Raw genomic sequence first — 17866 nt, 5'->3', positions numbered from 1 at the left:
ACCATGAGCCAGGCGTAATCGCCCAACATCAGCGCCCGACCTCACTAATGCTCTTGTACCTGAATGGAAGCAAGTCCCCGCAGCAATGATCCAACATCTAGTGGAAAGCCTTCCCAGACGAGTGGAGGCTGTTTTAGGGGGGACCAACTCCATATTTTTATTTTTATTTAACTAGGCAAGTCAGTTAAGAACAAATTCTTATTTACAATGATGGCCTACCAGAAGGCAAAAGGCATCCTGCAGGGACAGGGGCTGGGATTCAAAATAAATAAATAAACAAAACACAGCAGCACAACATGGTAGCAGCACAAAACATGGTACAAACATTATTGGGCAGAGACCACAGCACAAAGGGCAAGAAGGTAGAGACAACAATACATCACAAGAAGCAGCCATATTTGTCAGAGTGTCCATGATTGAGTCTTTGAATGAAGACATGGAGATAAAACGGCCCAGTTTGAGTGTTTGTTGAAGCTCGTTTCAGTCGCTAGCTGCAGCTAATTGAAAAGAGGCACGACCCAGGGATGTGTGTGCTTTGGGAACCTTTAACAGAATGTGACTGGCAGAACAGGTGTGTATGTGAAGGGCTGCATTAGGTATCTCAGATAAGGGTGGAGTGAGGCCTAAGATTAATGCCCATGATTTTGGAATGATATGTTCGATGAGGATACTTTTGGTCATGTAGTGTATGAGTGTAGAGCGACCATAGTAGCCTACTAATGGAGTCAATAAAGTTTTAATCACATTTGTGCTATTTAATGTGAAGTATCCTGGATAATGTCCGAAACAGGGACGAAGTCCAACAAAAGTGACGCCGAAAAACTATTGACTGTTGAGGGGAGGACGCTTGAGAAAGGGAAAGAGAAGGGGCAGTAGAGGACCAAAATATATTGGAGGGTGAAACAGTAGCAGAGCCGAGGAGGAGATGAAATCGAAGAAGCACTTCCTTATCAGTTGATCTTGTGGAGAGGGGGGTAAATTCGTGCTGTGGTAGTGGGAGTGTCGCGCCTTCTAATACGTTTTAAATAGGTAGTGTGGATAACGCGGTCTCCGCTGTATGTGTGCGCGCACGCGAGTGCCCTGTGTGTGTGTGTGTGTGTGTGTGTGTGTGTGTGTGTGTGTGTGTGGTGTGGGGGGGTAGTAGTTCGTAATGACTTTTCAGCCTTGATACAATTAGGCTGTACAACTAAAAACGGACTGATCCCTTGGCGCATGAGAAGCTCGAGGGAATGTGAAAGGGAAGGACAACAATGCCATGGACAGTGACATGGGAAGATCCCGTTGAGGGTGCACTTGTTTGGTCAATTTCATCATAACGTATTTCTCCAATTTATGATGGGGTGGTTTGGATTTTCCTGTTTGCTGTTCGGTGTGTTACTCCGGCCAAGCAACACACAAAACGTTGTGCCTGACGCAGGTGAGTTTAGCCTACCTTATACAGGTGTGTCACGGTTAGAGAGATGGCTTTTGCATATTTCCTGTAGACTCTCAACAATGTTCCATTCTGCAGTTGGCGCTGATTAAAGTCGGGATACTCAGTCACATCATTAGATAATCATTACTTTTCTAACAATAACCTTAGGATGCATCGTAATATTTATCTGATCACATGGCCTATTAGTGTGGTATAGCCTAAATCTGCAAAATAGTAACTTATTTACAGGGTATAGTATAAGTGTATTGTATTATTGACAGAGTTAATATTTTTCATGTAAAGTGTTTGTTTGTGTGTGTGTGAGAGAGAGAGAGAGAGAGAGAGAGAGAGAGAGAGAGAGAGAGAGAGAGAGAGAGAGAGAGAGAGAGAGAGAGAGAGAGAGCCTTCCAGCTCTTGGCATTACAGTTGAAAGGGAGACAATGGAAGCTCTGTCTTTCATTGATATTGCTGTCTTCAAGAAAAACATTTGCCCTGCTGACTTCGGCCAGAATTGTTCTGGAAACAGGTAACATTCTGTTTGCCAAATTACAGTAACAAAGCTGTAATAATATATCCACGCTTATGGTAGTCCCCAACTAATTAAAAGTAAACATTTGGATCTATGACTCAGGTTTATTTGAAAAATATTAAGCAAAGCCTTTGGAGACATTTTTGTACAGGTCATAAAGGTGGGAACAAAGCTTAATGGTTTTTTTAGCTACTTTTTAATGACATAAACAGAGACTTTGGGTTTGAAGGAAAAGCCATACTTCTTCTCTATTACAACCCTCACAGCAGTCTCTCTTGCTCACAAACAGCTCACTGTGGAATGCAGAGGGAAGAGAGCTGCAAATCCCTTTGATCTCTTCTCTCTCATGATCCTTCTCTTTTTCTCGCAGTACTTACGCACTGTCTTTTCTCCCAATATTTCACGAAGCTTCTATCTATTTTATAAGGGGTTAATAGGAGATACCGCCTCTGCCTCCATTCCAATCCCTCCCTCGCTCTCTTCTCCTCTCTCCTCTCCATCTGTGTTAGTTACTATTGTATGGTTGTTTTCAGACATTGGCTGATACCTTTCTCCTGATTGCTCTGCTCTCCCTCACCTCTGTTCTTCTTCATTTCCTCTCATCCCTCCCTCCCTCTCTCTCCCTACCACCACCATCATTTTCTAGACGCTCTATAAAAGTTGAATGATTGTGGAATGTTGTTCCAAGGGGGCTCTCTGAAAGGAACAGAGAGCTGAAGATTATGTGGGTGACACAGAGAGAGAGAGAGAGAGAGAGAGAGAGAGAGAGAGAGAGAGAGAGAGAGAGAGAGAGAGAGAGAGAGAGAGAGAGAGAGATAAAAGGAGATAAAAATAACAAAGGCTCTGCAGGAAGTGGAATAAAATGTGTGGAAGAAGTGACGCAATATGCATAATATGTATATGTGCCTTTGGATGATGGCAGTCATCTGTGTATGTCTTTGTCTGTGCGTCTGCGTCTGTACCTCCATCAGGCGTCAGCTTGTGATTGAATGATACCTGTATTGTTCTTACTAGACCAGAGCATGTCAGTGCATCACCCCAATAGCATGTTAGAACGGCAAAATCATTGGGTTGCTCCTGCATTCCTGCAGGGTTATACACCTGTTACAACAGGTCATGACAGCTGATGGAAAAATAGATGGGTTTCATCTGACATGCCCTTGTCTCTGAGGTGACAGAGGTATGTCTACTGTTTTACCAACCATATACTGTATAGCTGTTGCCAACCTGCTTTGGCAGTCAGCCTCTTGGGTGTTCTATCACACCAGTAACACACAGCAGAGAGCTGAGTCAGACACAGGACAAATTAAAATGTATGAGCTACTATATTTGAATTTACTGCAAGTGTGTTTTTGTTTTGTTAGTAGAAGTTGGGGTGTAGAAACTGGAGTGTTAGGAGAAGCGATTTAGATTTTACTGGAAATGATTATTGTATGTAGACGGTTGAGAGAGCAACTGGGGCTAAATTGTTTCTGAGAATAAAGATCCAGTGACCATTATAATGTGCTCATCAGAGTGCGTCTGGCCAGACTGTGGCTATTCTCTGCACATAATGTTCTCTGTCTCTCTTTTTATATTTCTCTCGCTCTCTCTCTCTGTTTTTTTTCTCTTTCTCTAGTTTGTGTCCGTTTTCTTCCAACTATCCTCAGTTTTTAATCTGTTTAATTTCTCTCACTCCCCTTGACAGTCATCTCTCAACCCCATACCTTTATCCATATTTTAGCACTCGTCTCTTCATCCCTCTTACCTTTCCTCTCTCTTGTCCTGTGTTGTCCTGTGTTCTATGGCTTGGATCCCAGTCTGTGTTTGAATAAAATGGCTTAAACCAATAAAGTTTATTTTGACTGATCACACAAAGATGAACTAATATTTAGATTTGGACATAGGAAGATTAGCGAGTAAAGAACTTCCACGACAGGTAATAACATTGGCAAACAATGTGTTTTGGAAAGCTTTTCATTACAAGTGTTTTTTTGTTGCCTTGTGGAATCTGTTTCTGGGCTTGCAGCCACATGCCTGCTTACAATTCTCTCTGTAGATATACAGTATCAGGGATAAATAGCTTTAGTGTGATCGCTCTCTCTCTCTCTCTCTCTCTCTCTCGCTCTCTCTCTCTCTCTCTCTCTCTCTCTCTCTCTCTCTCTCTCTCAGCTCTGAACTGTTGTGAAGGGGACATCCTGCTCCTGTTGGATTCTTCAGGAAGTGTGTCATCCTATGAGTTCTCTCGCCTGCTGCGCTTCCTGTCTGAGCTGCTCCTCCCCTTCTCACTTGGGCAGGGCCAGGTAAGGGTGGGGTTGCTGCAGGTGGGCACTGAGCCACACCTGGAGTTTGGTCTGGATGCCCACAGCACCCAGCCTGGCCTACAGGGGGCACTGCAGAGGACCAGGCAGCTCCAGGGGGACACCAACACTGAGGCTGCCCTCATACTGGCACAGGGGCTGCTAGCCAGGACTGGAGCTGGGGATGAAACAAAGCTCCCTAAGGTGCTGGTGTGGCTAACGGATGGGGTAGAGCCGGGCGTGGTGGATGTACCAATGGCAGAGCTGAGAACGGCGGGCGTGTCCGTGCTGGCTGTCTCTACGGGACACGGGAACTACCAGGTGCTGCGGAGGGTGGTGACCGCACCCATCGAGTCCCACCTGTACTTTGTGGACATCGATGACATCAGCATCATCACAGAGGACCTGAGGGAGGTCATCATTGGTGTGTGGGGCGGGGGGGAGGGAAGGAGGGGGTAGTGACTCACAAAGGGTGGATACAAAGACAGAGGAAATAGATGACAATATATGAAATAAAACAATTTGCCCTTCAAACAGCACAACATTGTATAAAACCATTCTGCACACATACCGTTTTCACTTCTAACACTACAGAGGTGGGACTATACTACTTGACTAGAACTGAGTTTCTAGACTCAAGTATTTATAGACAGTCCTGAGATTGCAGCCTCTGTAGTGTCCATGCAAACTCCCCACCTGAGGTGTATATCTCCCCGCACCCCCCCCCCCTCTCTTTCTCTCTCTTAGAGCTGATCTGTGCCGAGGGCCTGCGGGTGGTAGAGGTGTCCTCCCACAGTGCCGTGCTGCAGTGGCGTCCTGTCCTCAGCGCCAACACAGGCTTCTATGAGGTCCACTATAATTCTATGCTGCCAGGTGGCGGGAAGGGTCAGCCTAGTGGCGGGGCCAGCAGCGGGGTGCAGTACCACAGACGGACCCTCCCTGGGGATGCCAGCTGGATAAAGCTGAGTGGTCTGCAACCAGACACCAGCTACACTGCCTCCCTCACCCCAAAGTCCAACCAGGACTACCTCAACACCCTCAGTGCCAACTTCACCACACTGCCCGGTGAGAGGGCAGGAGGAAGAGAGACTGGGAGAGGAGGAAGAGGGGATGGAAAGAAAGGGATTGGAATAGATGTCAGGAATGTGGGAGTGGAATATAAAGTTCAGTGATGCGGTAGAAATATGAAATAAGAATAGTCTAATAGAAAATCAACACTTGTAGACAATCTTTTTACATTATTGAACAACTTGTTGTGCAAAATAATAATCTATTTTATTTTTCTGTCATCCCCTCCCCTCTCCTCCCTGTCCTCTCCTCTCACACACCCTAGAGGTGTTGAGCCCAGCAGTGGTCACGGTGTCAGACTCAGGTCCTGACAGGGTGCGAGTGAGCTGGGGTCCTCTGCAGCCTGAGCAGGTCCAGAGGTACCAGATAGAGTATGGCGCTCTACCCAGTGGACAGGTCCACATGGTTATACTACATGGACATCAGAATACCACTCTGCTCACTGGTCTAGAGCAAGAGACACAATACCTGGTCACCATCAGCGCCCTGTACTCCACTGGCAAAGAGAAGGCTTTGTCTGTCAAGGCCTGCACTCAGGAGGGTAAGATGTGTGTGTTTTTGTTCACCCTCTGAATGGCAGACATACACAATCCATGTTTCAGTTGTCTCAAGGCTTAAAAATCATTCTTTAAACTGTCTCCTCCCCTTCATCTACACTGATTGAAGTGAATTTAACATGTGGCATCAATAAGGGATCATAGCTTTCACGTGGATTCACCTCGTCAGTCTATGTCATGGAAAGAGCAGGTGTACTTAAGGTTTTGTATACTCTGTGTATTTATCTTAGTCATTTATAAGGAGTCCATCCCTCCCACTTTTACCTTTGGGCCTGGCCCCTCTCTTTTTTTGTTCTGTGATTTATGTATTTTATAACAAAGCACAGACACTAACTTGTCCTCTATCTCTGTGTGTATCTCAGTCCTGCCTGCCCTGGCTGACCTCCAGCTGACTCCAGTGGGGCGAGATGAGGTGCAGGTCCGGTGGCGAGGCCACGAAGAGGGTCTGAGGGGGTACTGGCTCAGCTGGGAGATGGGTGAGACAGAGATCCCCTCCCGCCCTGCGTCCTCTTCCCTATACCTGCTCCCTGGCTCCTTGTCCACGCTGCTCACACACCTGGCCCCCAGCAGCCGAGTGTGTGTGTCCCCTGTCTACCGCACGGCCCTGGGAGAGGGGCTCTGCTGCACCACACACACACAAACTGGTCTGACACTACGCACACAGACACACACACACACAGGTCTCCCAGCCTTATATTGGACTTGAACAATTTATTGAATCGGCACATTATAGTCATTATTAGTTCATTGAAAGATTTTTCGTCTTCGTATATCTAACTGCACTCTTGTGCAACAGGAAAGTAATAACCCCTTTTTCTCTCTCTCCCTCTCTCTCACTTTGATAGAGCAGTATTTTGCGGTTATCAATGAGATTTGCCTGCAGTCAGAGAGCTGAAGTGAGAGAGCTGAAATTTGATGTGCTTCATTGCCACATCAATGCTGTGGTACAATGGAGTCACATCTCTATGTCGCTTCAAACCACTTGATTATCCAGTATTCACACCCCTTGACTTTTTCCACATTTTGTTGTGTTACAGCCCAAAATTAAATGTATTAAATTTAGATATTTTTTGTCACTGGCAATACAATACCACATAATGTTTTTCAACATTTTTACAACTTATTTAAAATGAAAAGCTGAAATGTCTTGAGTCAATAAGTACGACAAAGATACAGGCGTCCTTCCTAACCATTTGCCCAAGAGGAAGGAAACCGCTCAGGGATTTCACTATTAGGCCAATGGTGACTTTAAAACAGTTACGGAGTTTAAGGACTGTGAGGAGACAACTGAGGATGACTCAACAACATTGTAGTTACTCCACAATACTAACCTAATTGAAAGAGTGAAAAGAAGGAAGCCTGTACAGAATAAAACATTTTCCATAACATGCATCCTGTTTGCAACAAGGCATTAAAGTAATACTGCAAACAACTAAATTTTTGTCTGAAGACAAAGTGTTTTGTTTGCGGCAAATCTAATACAACACACTACTGACTACCACGCTCCATATTTTCAAGCATAATTGTGGTGGCTGCATCATGTTATGGGTATGCTTGTAATCGTTAAGGACTGGGGGATTTTTCAGGATAAAAAATAAACATAATGGAGCTAAGCACAGGAAAAATCCTTTGTCAGTCTGCTTTCCACTGGACACTGTGAGAGGAATTCATCTTTCAGCAGGACAATAACCTAAAACACAAATCCAAATCTACACTGGAGTTGCTTACCAAGAAGACAGTGAATGGCTGAGTTACAGTTTTGACTTAAATCTATTTGAAAATCTATGGCAAGACCTGAAAATGGTTGCCTAGCAATTGATTAAGAACCAATTTGACAAAGCATGAAAACATTTGAAAATAATATTTTTGTATTTCATTTTCAAACATTTCTAAAAAAAGATGTTTTCACTTTGTTATTATGGGGCATTGCATGTACACAATGCATTTAAGCCATTTAGAATTCAAGCTGTAACACAACAAAATGTGTAATAAGTAGAGGTATGAATACTTTCTGAAGGCCATGTAAGTGGATTATGTTGTCATTTCATAAGGAAGATAGGTCCTGGGTCATCTGGGTCAAGATAAAGAAGTGCAGCTTCAGCATAGAGCTGTTGTGATCCAAATGGATGGATTCCATTTCTCTGACTCCAATGAGAAGGATTGCCACTGATGGGGGATAGGTGGATGAGGATGAAGAGAAAGAAGGGTGGATAGAGGGGAACAAAGAAGACATAGAACCTCCTAACTTTCTTGAATAACCGTATCTTCTCTCCCATGATCCATCTGGTCATAGTGTGGGCATGCTGTTACACATAGGCATTTTAACTATTTCTGATAAAAAATATAACTATATTCACTTCATAAACAAGATGTAAAATCAAAATGTACTTGTATGCTTTCTTACATATTTTTTATATTCAGTTTTCAGTTTAGCTTCCACATAATAGGCTGCAGTCAGCATATGAACCCATCAGCCTGGCTCTTGTGAACTTGCTTGTGAAGATCGCCATCTAGTGGGACACATCTTTTACCACAGGCTGTGACAATCAGGCCTATGTTCAACTTTTTCAACTCTTTCTCTGCTGCACAGTACACTCCTACGTGTGAATATAATGCAAAAAACGAAGTCCATTTTCCAATTGAACCGCAATGCATTGGTCTCATATAGAGGGTAGAAAAATTGCTATATCTGAAAACAGGAAAACATTTCCTCTCACATCTCATCTTCTGGGTCGTTCCATGTTATTTCAGCAAGCCATGACACAAACCATCTCAGATTGTTCCGAAATAGTTTCTGTAGTAAAAAAACAGATTAGATAAGCATTCCAGCAACAATATTTTGTTGAAATATAATTTGATCTCTGAGAAATTAAACTAATTGATTGCATCCAAATTGGCCATTTAAATGTATAGGATTCATATAATATTTAATAAATATAGTACCTAACATCCAAAACTTTTTTCTAACAATGAGTAAAACACGAGGAATCCAAAGAAATGGTCAAAAGTCACCCACAGACTCCCCACACCCCACGACAATCCAGAGAAGGCTGGTGGAAGGAGCCATAGGAGGACGGACTCATTGTAATGGCCGGGATGGAATCAATGGAACGGAGTCCAACCGGTTGTTTCCATGTGTTTGGTACCATTCCATTCCAGCCATTATAATGAGCCCTACCTTCTATATCTCCTCCCACCAGCCTCCTCTGCGCCAATCTCACCTCCAACAACTCTACGCAGCCTCAATGTTAATAAAGGGACAAACTGACGTATTGGTTTCCTTACCCTGTAAGCAGTTTATGGACAAGGTATGACAGCAACCGATGCTTTGGTTTTGTTTACCGAGCCACTGTTTCTTTTTAGCATTTGTGGCACATATCCAATGCAAGTCAACGGTACCTATATTAGCATTTTTACACTTCATATCCAAATCATCTGTAACTAATAACAGGAACCACATTTCCATCCATAATTTTTAGGCCAGTAAAGTCCTAAATATAAAAATAAAAAAAACATGACAGCTGTGATGGAAACAGGAAGTTTCGTTACAATTGTATAAATGCAGACAGATCATTAATTCGTTCGACATGGTGGGATCTTTTTGTGTATGAAAAATTAATTATGCAAGAAAAGGTGGTGCAAATTACAAATATCCATCATATCGAAGTAAACTTAGAGTCACAAAGTGATAAGGTGTGTGGTCCTCCCTAGGGTTGTGGTGGTCATGACATTTTGTCAGCTGTGATTGTCAAGCGAATAACTGCCGGTCTCACAGTAATTGACCGTTAATTAACATAAACACATTTAGCATCTCCTGGCTTCCACACACAGCCTACAAGCCACTGATGCAGACTTTTGGAACATCTACATTTTAAAAAGTCTAATAAATCCATGTAATACAGCCAACACCATCACAATAAATCCATTATTAATTTTAGACAGGTCTAAAGAAGTCTATTTCAGAATAACAGAATAGCATTCTCTTGAGTTGTCCTTGTGTTAGGCCCTGATATGGCTATGCCATATGGCTAGTTAATTTAGCAGACAAGATTTTCTTAGAATTCCATTACATTATTTTATAGTATGAGGAAACCAATTGAATAAAATAGAAAATATATTTTCTCCAAAGATTTAAGGGAGTGCGCACATGTGGCTATTCTGTGTTGAACAGTCAACAAAGCGGTATTATGGTCACCATAACAGCCCTAGGACTCTTCCCACTAAGACTCGGGAAAGCATGCAGTTTATTAGGCTACAGATTAAATAAATGATCATGAACTTCACAGGGTGGTGAAAGTGCACAGTACAGTGATGACTTTGATGCTCTTTTCCAATAAATATTGAAGGTCTTATTCTGGTGACATGATGATCGATGCTTGACTGCCATTTGACAAATAAAAATATTCTGTCTCTTATCCATAATAATCTCATCATGTAGACTCACTAGACTATCTGCACAGCCTACCCGCACTGCAAGTTGTTGGCTAAAGAGCGCATGTGCCAAGACCAGTTAGGCACATTTGCTATTTTTCTCAACAGTTTTGTTGACAAAACTATTGATGGAAAATGCCATGGAAACACATTGAAAACGTTTATTCAGTATGTGAAAACTTGAGTGAAAAACTACATTTTGTGTGCATTAAGTCATCATCTACTAATTGTTTTTTGGTAACAGGTCAGTTTGGTGGAAATACACCACAGGTGGGAAAATGTGCATATTTTCTTTATGTGTATTTTAGAGTATTCACATGAAAATCTGTTGCCAATTGGATGGAAACCTAGCTATTGAGTTACACAATACATGTTTTGGTACATTAGGATGATTTGGACATGAAGTGTGAAAATGCTAATATAGGTACCATTGACTTGCATTGGATTTGTGTCACAAATGCTAGAAATGTTAGTGTTTACCTGGTAAGGAAACCAACATTGAGTGGATTTTTAAAAAATCACCTAATAGCAGGAACAGCACCATCTAGTGGTCAGAACCTGGTAGTACCAGGATGTATAATTGCACATAAACCTAACGACTTCAATTATTGATTTCTATAAATGGGGGACATCACCAAATTCACTGAGAATGCATTACATAGGATAAAGAAACAATACTCCGAGCCGCAGCTCCATACTACTTTTCAGACATAGAGAACTGATAATATATACTCGCTGTTGGTGTGGTTTTGGTGTGGGGGTGTCCGTGGGTGGCTTTTGAGATTCGTCATGTGTATTTCATTGATAGTAAAATATTTGGTGGAAATCGGATTTGAAGTACTATATTTATTGAATATTATACGAATATTATACATTTAAATTGCCAATTTGGGTGCAATCAATTAGATGAATTTCTCAGAGATCAACTAAATAATTTTGCAGGATTGCTAGTCTAATCTTTTTCTATCTACAGAAATGATTTAAATACAATCTGAGATGGTGGGTGTCGAAATACTTTTTCAAGTGGAACGACCCTTGTATTCTATGTACTCAATGTTAATATCATATGAGGTAATAAAACGAGTGTAAATTGCTTCTCCTCTTTTAAGTAATTTTATTTTGGAGTGTAAAATCAATACAACACACACACACACACACACACACACAGGCAACTGTATGATTGTTGTCAGGTACAGTATGACCATTAATATCTCTAGACACCATTGTCACATGCTGTAGCCTTGCTGCCCCAACATAAATTTATCTGCATTAAGATTTAGCCTATTAAACGGCAATTATTTTTTACACAAGTGAGTCCATTTTATCAATGATAGGCTCTTCCCTCAAGAGACAATAACTTGTTCAACTGCAACACGCTTAGAAATAACATTATGGTATCAAAACAATGCAAACTTTGGCAAAACGATGAAACCGGAATTTGCAGAAATAAAAATTAACCGCTTCCACCCGTTTAAAAGATACTGCTATTATTGGTTTACGCAACTAAATTCAAGACCACAATAACCAATCACAACCCGTATGAAGAATAGCAAGGGGCGCGGTTTACATACGGCCCATCCAATCGGTAGAGGCTGTACTGGAGTCCCGTGCTGGACTGGGCCTCGGTCTTGCCTGGTGTCATGCAACCGACTATTGAATATGTGATGGCGGCAGAAGACTTGAGAATTCCCGGGGAGGGAATTCTTATAGGGGATAAGATATACTCTGGTGTAACCCTAACTTTAGATAACTGTCTCCTGCCACTGGAGCGACTACAGCAGAGTCCGTCCGCTGAACATGGGCTCTCCGCGGATACCGAGGAGCAGCTGCGAATGCGGGGCTGTGAGTTGATACAGGCCGCGGGTATTCTGCTTAGACTCCCGCAGGTTGGTAACAGCTATCTAGCCAACTATTGTGCCGAAGTTAGGTAGAATTTGCATTCAAAGTCAGACAAATCTAATTGTACAGGTCAAACACGAGACCATGTCTAGAATCAACAGCTAAGTTAAAGACGCATGTTGTTTACCAATGAGGCAGGCCATGCGATGGATTTAAATCGTAGTTAGCAAGTTCATTGATAAACGTTCTCTCCAGGTAGCCATGGCCACGGGGCAGATCCTTTTCCAGAGGTTCTACTATTGCAAATCGTTCGTCAGACACTGTGCAGAGGTAGGACCCTCACTATCATGCTCTGTTTGGCAACCAGTTCCACTGCAAAAGTCCTTTATCAGACTTAGCTCAAACATTCACCCCTTTACTATTTGTTCACACTGTTGCTGTGACAAACTAATCTCATGATGCTATTTGTCCTCTTTCCCCTTCTCAAAATACCCATCTACCTCCCTGCCTGCCTCTTTCCAGATGGTTGCCATGGCTTGTGTGCACCTGGCTTCAAAGATCGAGGAGGAACCGCGCAGGGTACGAGATGTTCTCAATGTGTTCTACCACCTCAAACACAGCAAAGGCAAACGGTAAGGGGATCTGAACTCCTCTTCCAGTTCTCCCAACCCTCTTGCGGTATTCTGTATATCGCTAACCATGTGTATCTTCCAGGACCCAGGTCCCCATGCCTTTGGATGCCAGCTACATCAGTGCCAAGGCTCAGGTGATCAAGACAGAGAGGAGAGTGCTGAAGGAGCTGGGCTTCTGTGTGCATGTCAAACACCCCCACAAGGCAAGCAGCAGACTCCTTACCTCACCACCTTCAATACATTCAGTGGGGCATTTGATCTAAAACAGGACAATTGATAACCACTGTGGTTTAGGCCCTGTTTGCTCTACTGGTTTGTTGTGATTGCTACTGTAGGCTTAGATTTGTATTACCATGACATGCCTAACAAATGATCTTGTCTACGGCAATTTACATTGCATCTGGTCTTGGGAACACACCCCTAACAGTTTTTGTGCTGCTCTGTCACAGATCATTGTGATGTACCTCCAGGTGCTGGAGTGTGAGAAGAACACCAAGCTGGTACAGACAGCTTGGTGAGTATCTTCTTGATATTTTGTTTATTCATTTCTCAGTGTATCTCAAATGTCATATTAGGAAGAGTTCTTATTTATCTATTTTCATCTCACTCTCCACCTCTCTCTGCTGCTATCTGTTTTCTAGGAACTACATGAATGACAGTCTGAGGACAGATGTGTTCCTGAGGTTCAGTGCTGAGACCGTGGCCTGTGCCTGTATCTACCTGTCAGCCAGAACACTTCAGGTAGGACACTACAGTGTACACTTATGTGCTTTAAACATGCTAACACATAAGGTAATTTACAGTAATATACCATCCCAGGTTGTCATTCATACACCTGCACATATCAGCACACCTACTACACAAACCAAGATTTTATCTAAGGACATATGCTCAAACATGATTAGCTGGTCTATATAGCTCCCAGATGTCCATAACAGCAACATGACCACCTGTCTGATTCCTCACCCTCCTCCCGTCTTCCATGCAGATCCCTCTGCCGGACCAGCCTCCCTGGTTCCTGCTGTTTGGTGCGTCTGAGGAGGACCTGAGGGAGATCTGTGGGCGGATCCTGAGGCTGTACTCACTGCCCAACGTCTCCCTCCCCAGTATGTTAAAAGAAGTGGACCAGTGTCACCTGGCCCTGGATGCACGCATCGCCAAGGCTAAGCTGGCAGGAGGGGGACTGCTGGCTGTGGGCACCCCCACCCTGGACGCCCCCTCCAGCTTCTCCCCTGCCTCCAAAGCAGGTGAGACAGACGCACACCACTCACCCATAGGAATCACACTGTGTAATAAGTGATATCTTAATGTTTTATATCATGCTTTTTTGTTTCTATTTCTTTATTTTTGCATCCTGGCATCTTTAAAAAAATATATTATTACCGTCCTCTCCACTTCTGTTTGTCTCATGTGCTCATCATTTCCTTTAGCAACCCTTTGACTTTGTAACCATTTCCTCCTACAAAGTTCCTTATTCTCATCTTTCTTTGTCCTAGCGTCGCCTGCTGTACCACAGACCAACAGGGAGTCTCCCCTAAATCAAGTCGCCCTAAAAAATGCCTGCCGGAAACTCACTAACGGAGACGAGTAAGTATTCTTCCTCTACTGGAGTATGGGGATATCTGTACTGAGTATATTTGTGCGATTGAATGGAGCTGCTTTCCCTCATGAAATTAAGACTCTTCTGTTTTTGCTTTTCTTCTTTTTTTTTCTCAGGAAGAAAAGAGGAAGTCGTAGTGATGAGAGAAGAGAGACTCAGTCCATGTCTCCTTCCAGAAGAAGGTATGGAAGAAGCACTGTGCCTTACTCTGTTTCATACGGACTCCATATTGAGTCTCAGCTCTGAGACTAACTTCACTCTCTGTTTTCAGACGCAGTCGCAGTGTCTCTTCTCCTTTGCGCTCTGTCTCTCCCACCCACCGCCATAAAATCAGTCGCCGGGATAGAGAAAGGGAAAAGGAGCGGGAGCGTCGGCGGGAGAGGGAGAGGGAGCGGGGAAGAGGAAGGAGAGATGAATACTCACGTAGAAGATAACTCTCATAGGTGTTATCAAGGAAGAGCTATCGTAAATGACCTATGGAACAGCACATGATGGACCAAATACAAGCCAGACTTTCCAATGTTTTCACTTTTGTAGATTGTTTGTATTACATTATAATTTGGGAAACTATGCTCTAAGATCATAGTCCAAAGCTTTTGTCTGAACAATATTTTTGAAATAAAAATGCTTTTAGATGATCTGTTGTCTTGTTTTATAAATGGCATCAAGTGATTTAGATCACTTCATTGGTCAACTTCACACAAGGTTCAACTGAAATGTGACTTCCGCTTTTAACCCAAACCCTCCGAAAGACTCATACATACAGGTTTTGATGCTGTTGTGGGGGGTTAAGTACCTTGCTTAATGGCTTCTAGGATTTTGATACCAACAACCCTCCGGTTGCTAGCTTTACGTTCTGCCAGGTTTTCCTGTCGTACCCGGGATTCAAACTGGCAACCCTCTAACTGCTAGGCTACCTGCCACCCATTCAGCGCCACAACCAAACACACCTCTACATCCCTCCCTAGGGAAGCTAGACATGATCATGAACCTAGCTGCTAAGGAAGCATGTTTTAATTAGGCTGACTGAATCTCTCGTGTAGCTGAACTCTGGGATTAAAACCCCCACAATATCTCTGGCCTAGCAGAGGTTAGTTGAGTAACTAGGGAAAGTTACTCAATGAAAAGTTACTCATCTAAAAAAAAAATAGGGCCCTGGATTAGGATGCAGAGAGACAAAGTATTCTACCCAGGACTCAATCTAATTCAGTAGCTGAGATGGAGGCCCCAATGCCGGAGTTGAGAGGGCAGGGGCCGGTGGGGATGGGGCTCTGTGTCACCATGTCTCCCACTCAGACCGCCTTCTACATTATTCTGATCCTGCTGGGTATCACGGTTAACACCACAGTGGTTGGTGTGATCGAGGAGAATGTGTTCAAAGACCCCAGTGGAGTACATAACTCAGACATCAACCTGATGAACATGGCCCTCTCCAACCTGCTCATGTCTGTCCTGATGAACGCCCTGCTGGTCATCGCTGACCTGGAGCTGGGTTGGTCTGGGACAGGTGTCGAGCACTGGAGTAGAGGATGCTGAAGAATAATGGCTTTATGTGGGTGCTCGAGACAAGGGTGAGGCAGGTATGGGGATTGTGTGTGGTTTGGGCTCTAAGTAAAAGGTTTGTGATTATGGGATTTGGTATTTAAGATATCAGCGGGTTTTGGGCTGATCTTTGAGGAATGGTAGTTTAAAATGCAAGCGCAAGGGAGGGTGGTGTGGTCTGTGATTGGAGATATGCTATGTGAAATGAAAGCAAGCTGACAATATACCGTGCCATAATTACTGGAATTAGTATTGTTCCGGTTGACACTATTGTGTACACACACACACACAGACACACACAAAAACTGACACCCAGCTCTCTCTCTAGCTGTCCTCCTCCAGAGACTGGTGTTGCTTCCTGATGGGGGTGTGGGTGTGGCTTCCCTGCCTTGTCTCCTCTCCTGTCCTCTCCCCTCCAACACTTCCACCCCTCTCCTCTTTTCTCCTATCTTCTCATCCCCTCCCCTCCCCTCTTCTCATCTCCTCTCTCCTCCCCCTCCCATGCAGAACCTGATGTTGTTCAACAGCACCACACACGCCCTGCTGGGCTGTTTGTGGAACTTCCCTCCAGCTACGCGGGCCTGGCCTAAGCCACCACCTCCATGGTGATCCACAAGACCGTGCCCATTATGCTGATGGCCATCAACAACCTGGCCTCCCTCTACACACTCTACGCCCATAGCAGGACCCGCTACCCCACACACATGACCATGGACGCACCCGCCCTGAAGAGGGTACCGTCCAAGAGACGAGCTGCCAAGGTGAGAGAGGCTGGACAGGATTCAGAATTATGCCATGTTATAGGTACCCTGCTTACTATGGATGGAAGGATGGAGAAGTACAGCACATGTAATGTGTACCTGTAACATGAGGAATGTGGGAAAAAATTGCTTATGGGTTACCAAGGTGTTTCTGTATAGCACTCTGTGACATCTGCTGATATAAAAAAATGCTTTATAAATACATTTGATTGATTGATTGATGATCCAGGTTCGCTTTTAATAAACAGTGTTATTACAGAAAGTGCATGTTTATGTGTATGTTTTATGACCCTTATGCTAAGAGAAGAAGAAAACAAGTAAATAGTTTCACAGTATTTCCCCTCCCTGCCCTCCCTCTTTCTCTAGGTGATTCCAGCCCTCATAATGCTCTTCAATGGGTCTTGGGGAGCCAGCCTCATCGCTATAAACTACTTTAACTACAACCAAGGTTTGTCAGCCGAGATCCTCCTGGTTACAGCTCGCTTTGCCTACACCATCTTCAATGCCATTTCGCCCATCGTGCTGGCAGTGGGTCACCGGCGGCTGCGTGCTGTCATTAAGTCTATTCTTACTCACTGACAGAGCCCACACTCTGACACACACACTGCAACTGACATAATGGGGAAGTCAGTGGAAAGATATTATACTTGCCCTCAGCCTAACAGTAACATAGAATTATATGGTTGTTAGCATTCCTCTAACCATTGGCATCCATTTTGATCCTCTTCCTTAGGCAGGCTGTTTTAATATGGCCACTATGAAAGACAAACCCATTCATTTTTATGACCATTTCTAAGGATGCAATGATCAGTACTGAGGAAGAGCACTGTCACTTGTTTGGAGGGGTTTTCTAGTAAAGATTGTTGACTTCTTAATTGAAATAAAATGTGATACTCTGTACTTGTCAGTGAGACTACATTAACACAATTTATTTCTGGCAAGCTGACTTTTTGTGAGTGAGAGAATGTTTTTGATGTATTGACTGTACTTAAGAGGGCACTCCTAGCTGTAGATAGTTGTTGTTACATGTTCTGACTTGTTTGCTCTTTAATAAACAGTCAAATACCTTCTCCCAGCCTCTGAGACAGTTTATGCCCTGAGGTTCCTCTACATCAGAGTTTCACAAACTTCACAATATTTCAATACTCCAAATGTAGAAGATCTTAAACATTCCAATACTTTAAAAGTACTACGGTATTTATTGGGTGGGTTAT

The 17866-nt window shown here is 43.5% G+C and overlaps 2 protein-coding genes and 1 pseudogene across 2 annotated transcripts; all 3 read left to right on the top strand.

Moving 5' to 3' along the window:
* Positions 1-1121: 1121 nt before the first annotated feature.
* LOC112262917 (von Willebrand factor A domain-containing protein 1-like) lies at positions 1122-6730 on the top strand. The gene is made up of 5 exons (XM_042296594.1): positions 1122-1417; positions 4095-4646; positions 4970-5287; positions 5556-5831; positions 6210-6730. The coding sequence occupies exons 1-5, from the start codon at positions 1333-1335 to the stop codon at positions 6551-6553; spliced, it is 1575 nt and encodes a 524-aa protein (XP_042152528.1). The 5' UTR covers positions 1122-1332; the 3' UTR covers positions 6554-6730.
* Positions 6731-7529: 799 nt separating this feature from the next.
* LOC112217991 (cyclin-L1) lies at positions 7530-14987 on the top strand. Its single transcript, XM_024378611.2, has 10 exons — positions 7530-12164; positions 12373-12447; positions 12640-12749; positions 12832-12952; positions 13199-13263; positions 13391-13490; positions 13738-13996; positions 14246-14336; positions 14466-14531; positions 14621-14987. The coding sequence occupies exons 1-10, from the start codon at positions 11919-11921 to the stop codon at positions 14781-14783; spliced, it is 1296 nt and encodes a 431-aa protein (XP_024234379.1). The 5' UTR covers positions 7530-11918; the 3' UTR covers positions 14784-14987.
* A 592-nt stretch (positions 14988-15579) lies between these two features.
* On the top strand, positions 15580-17696 carry LOC112262923 (annotated as a pseudogene).
* Positions 17697-17866: the final 170 nt, after the last annotated feature.

The sequence above is a fragment of the Oncorhynchus tshawytscha genome, linkage group LG02 (genome assembly GCF_018296145.1).
Source record: "Oncorhynchus tshawytscha isolate Ot180627B linkage group LG02, Otsh_v2.0, whole genome shotgun sequence".
In the NCBI taxonomy this organism is placed as follows: Eukaryota; Metazoa; Chordata; class Actinopteri; order Salmoniformes; family Salmonidae; genus Oncorhynchus; species Oncorhynchus tshawytscha.
The sequence above is the reverse complement of the archived record's forward strand: the minus strand, read 5'-3'. Positions and strand labels throughout refer to the sequence as shown.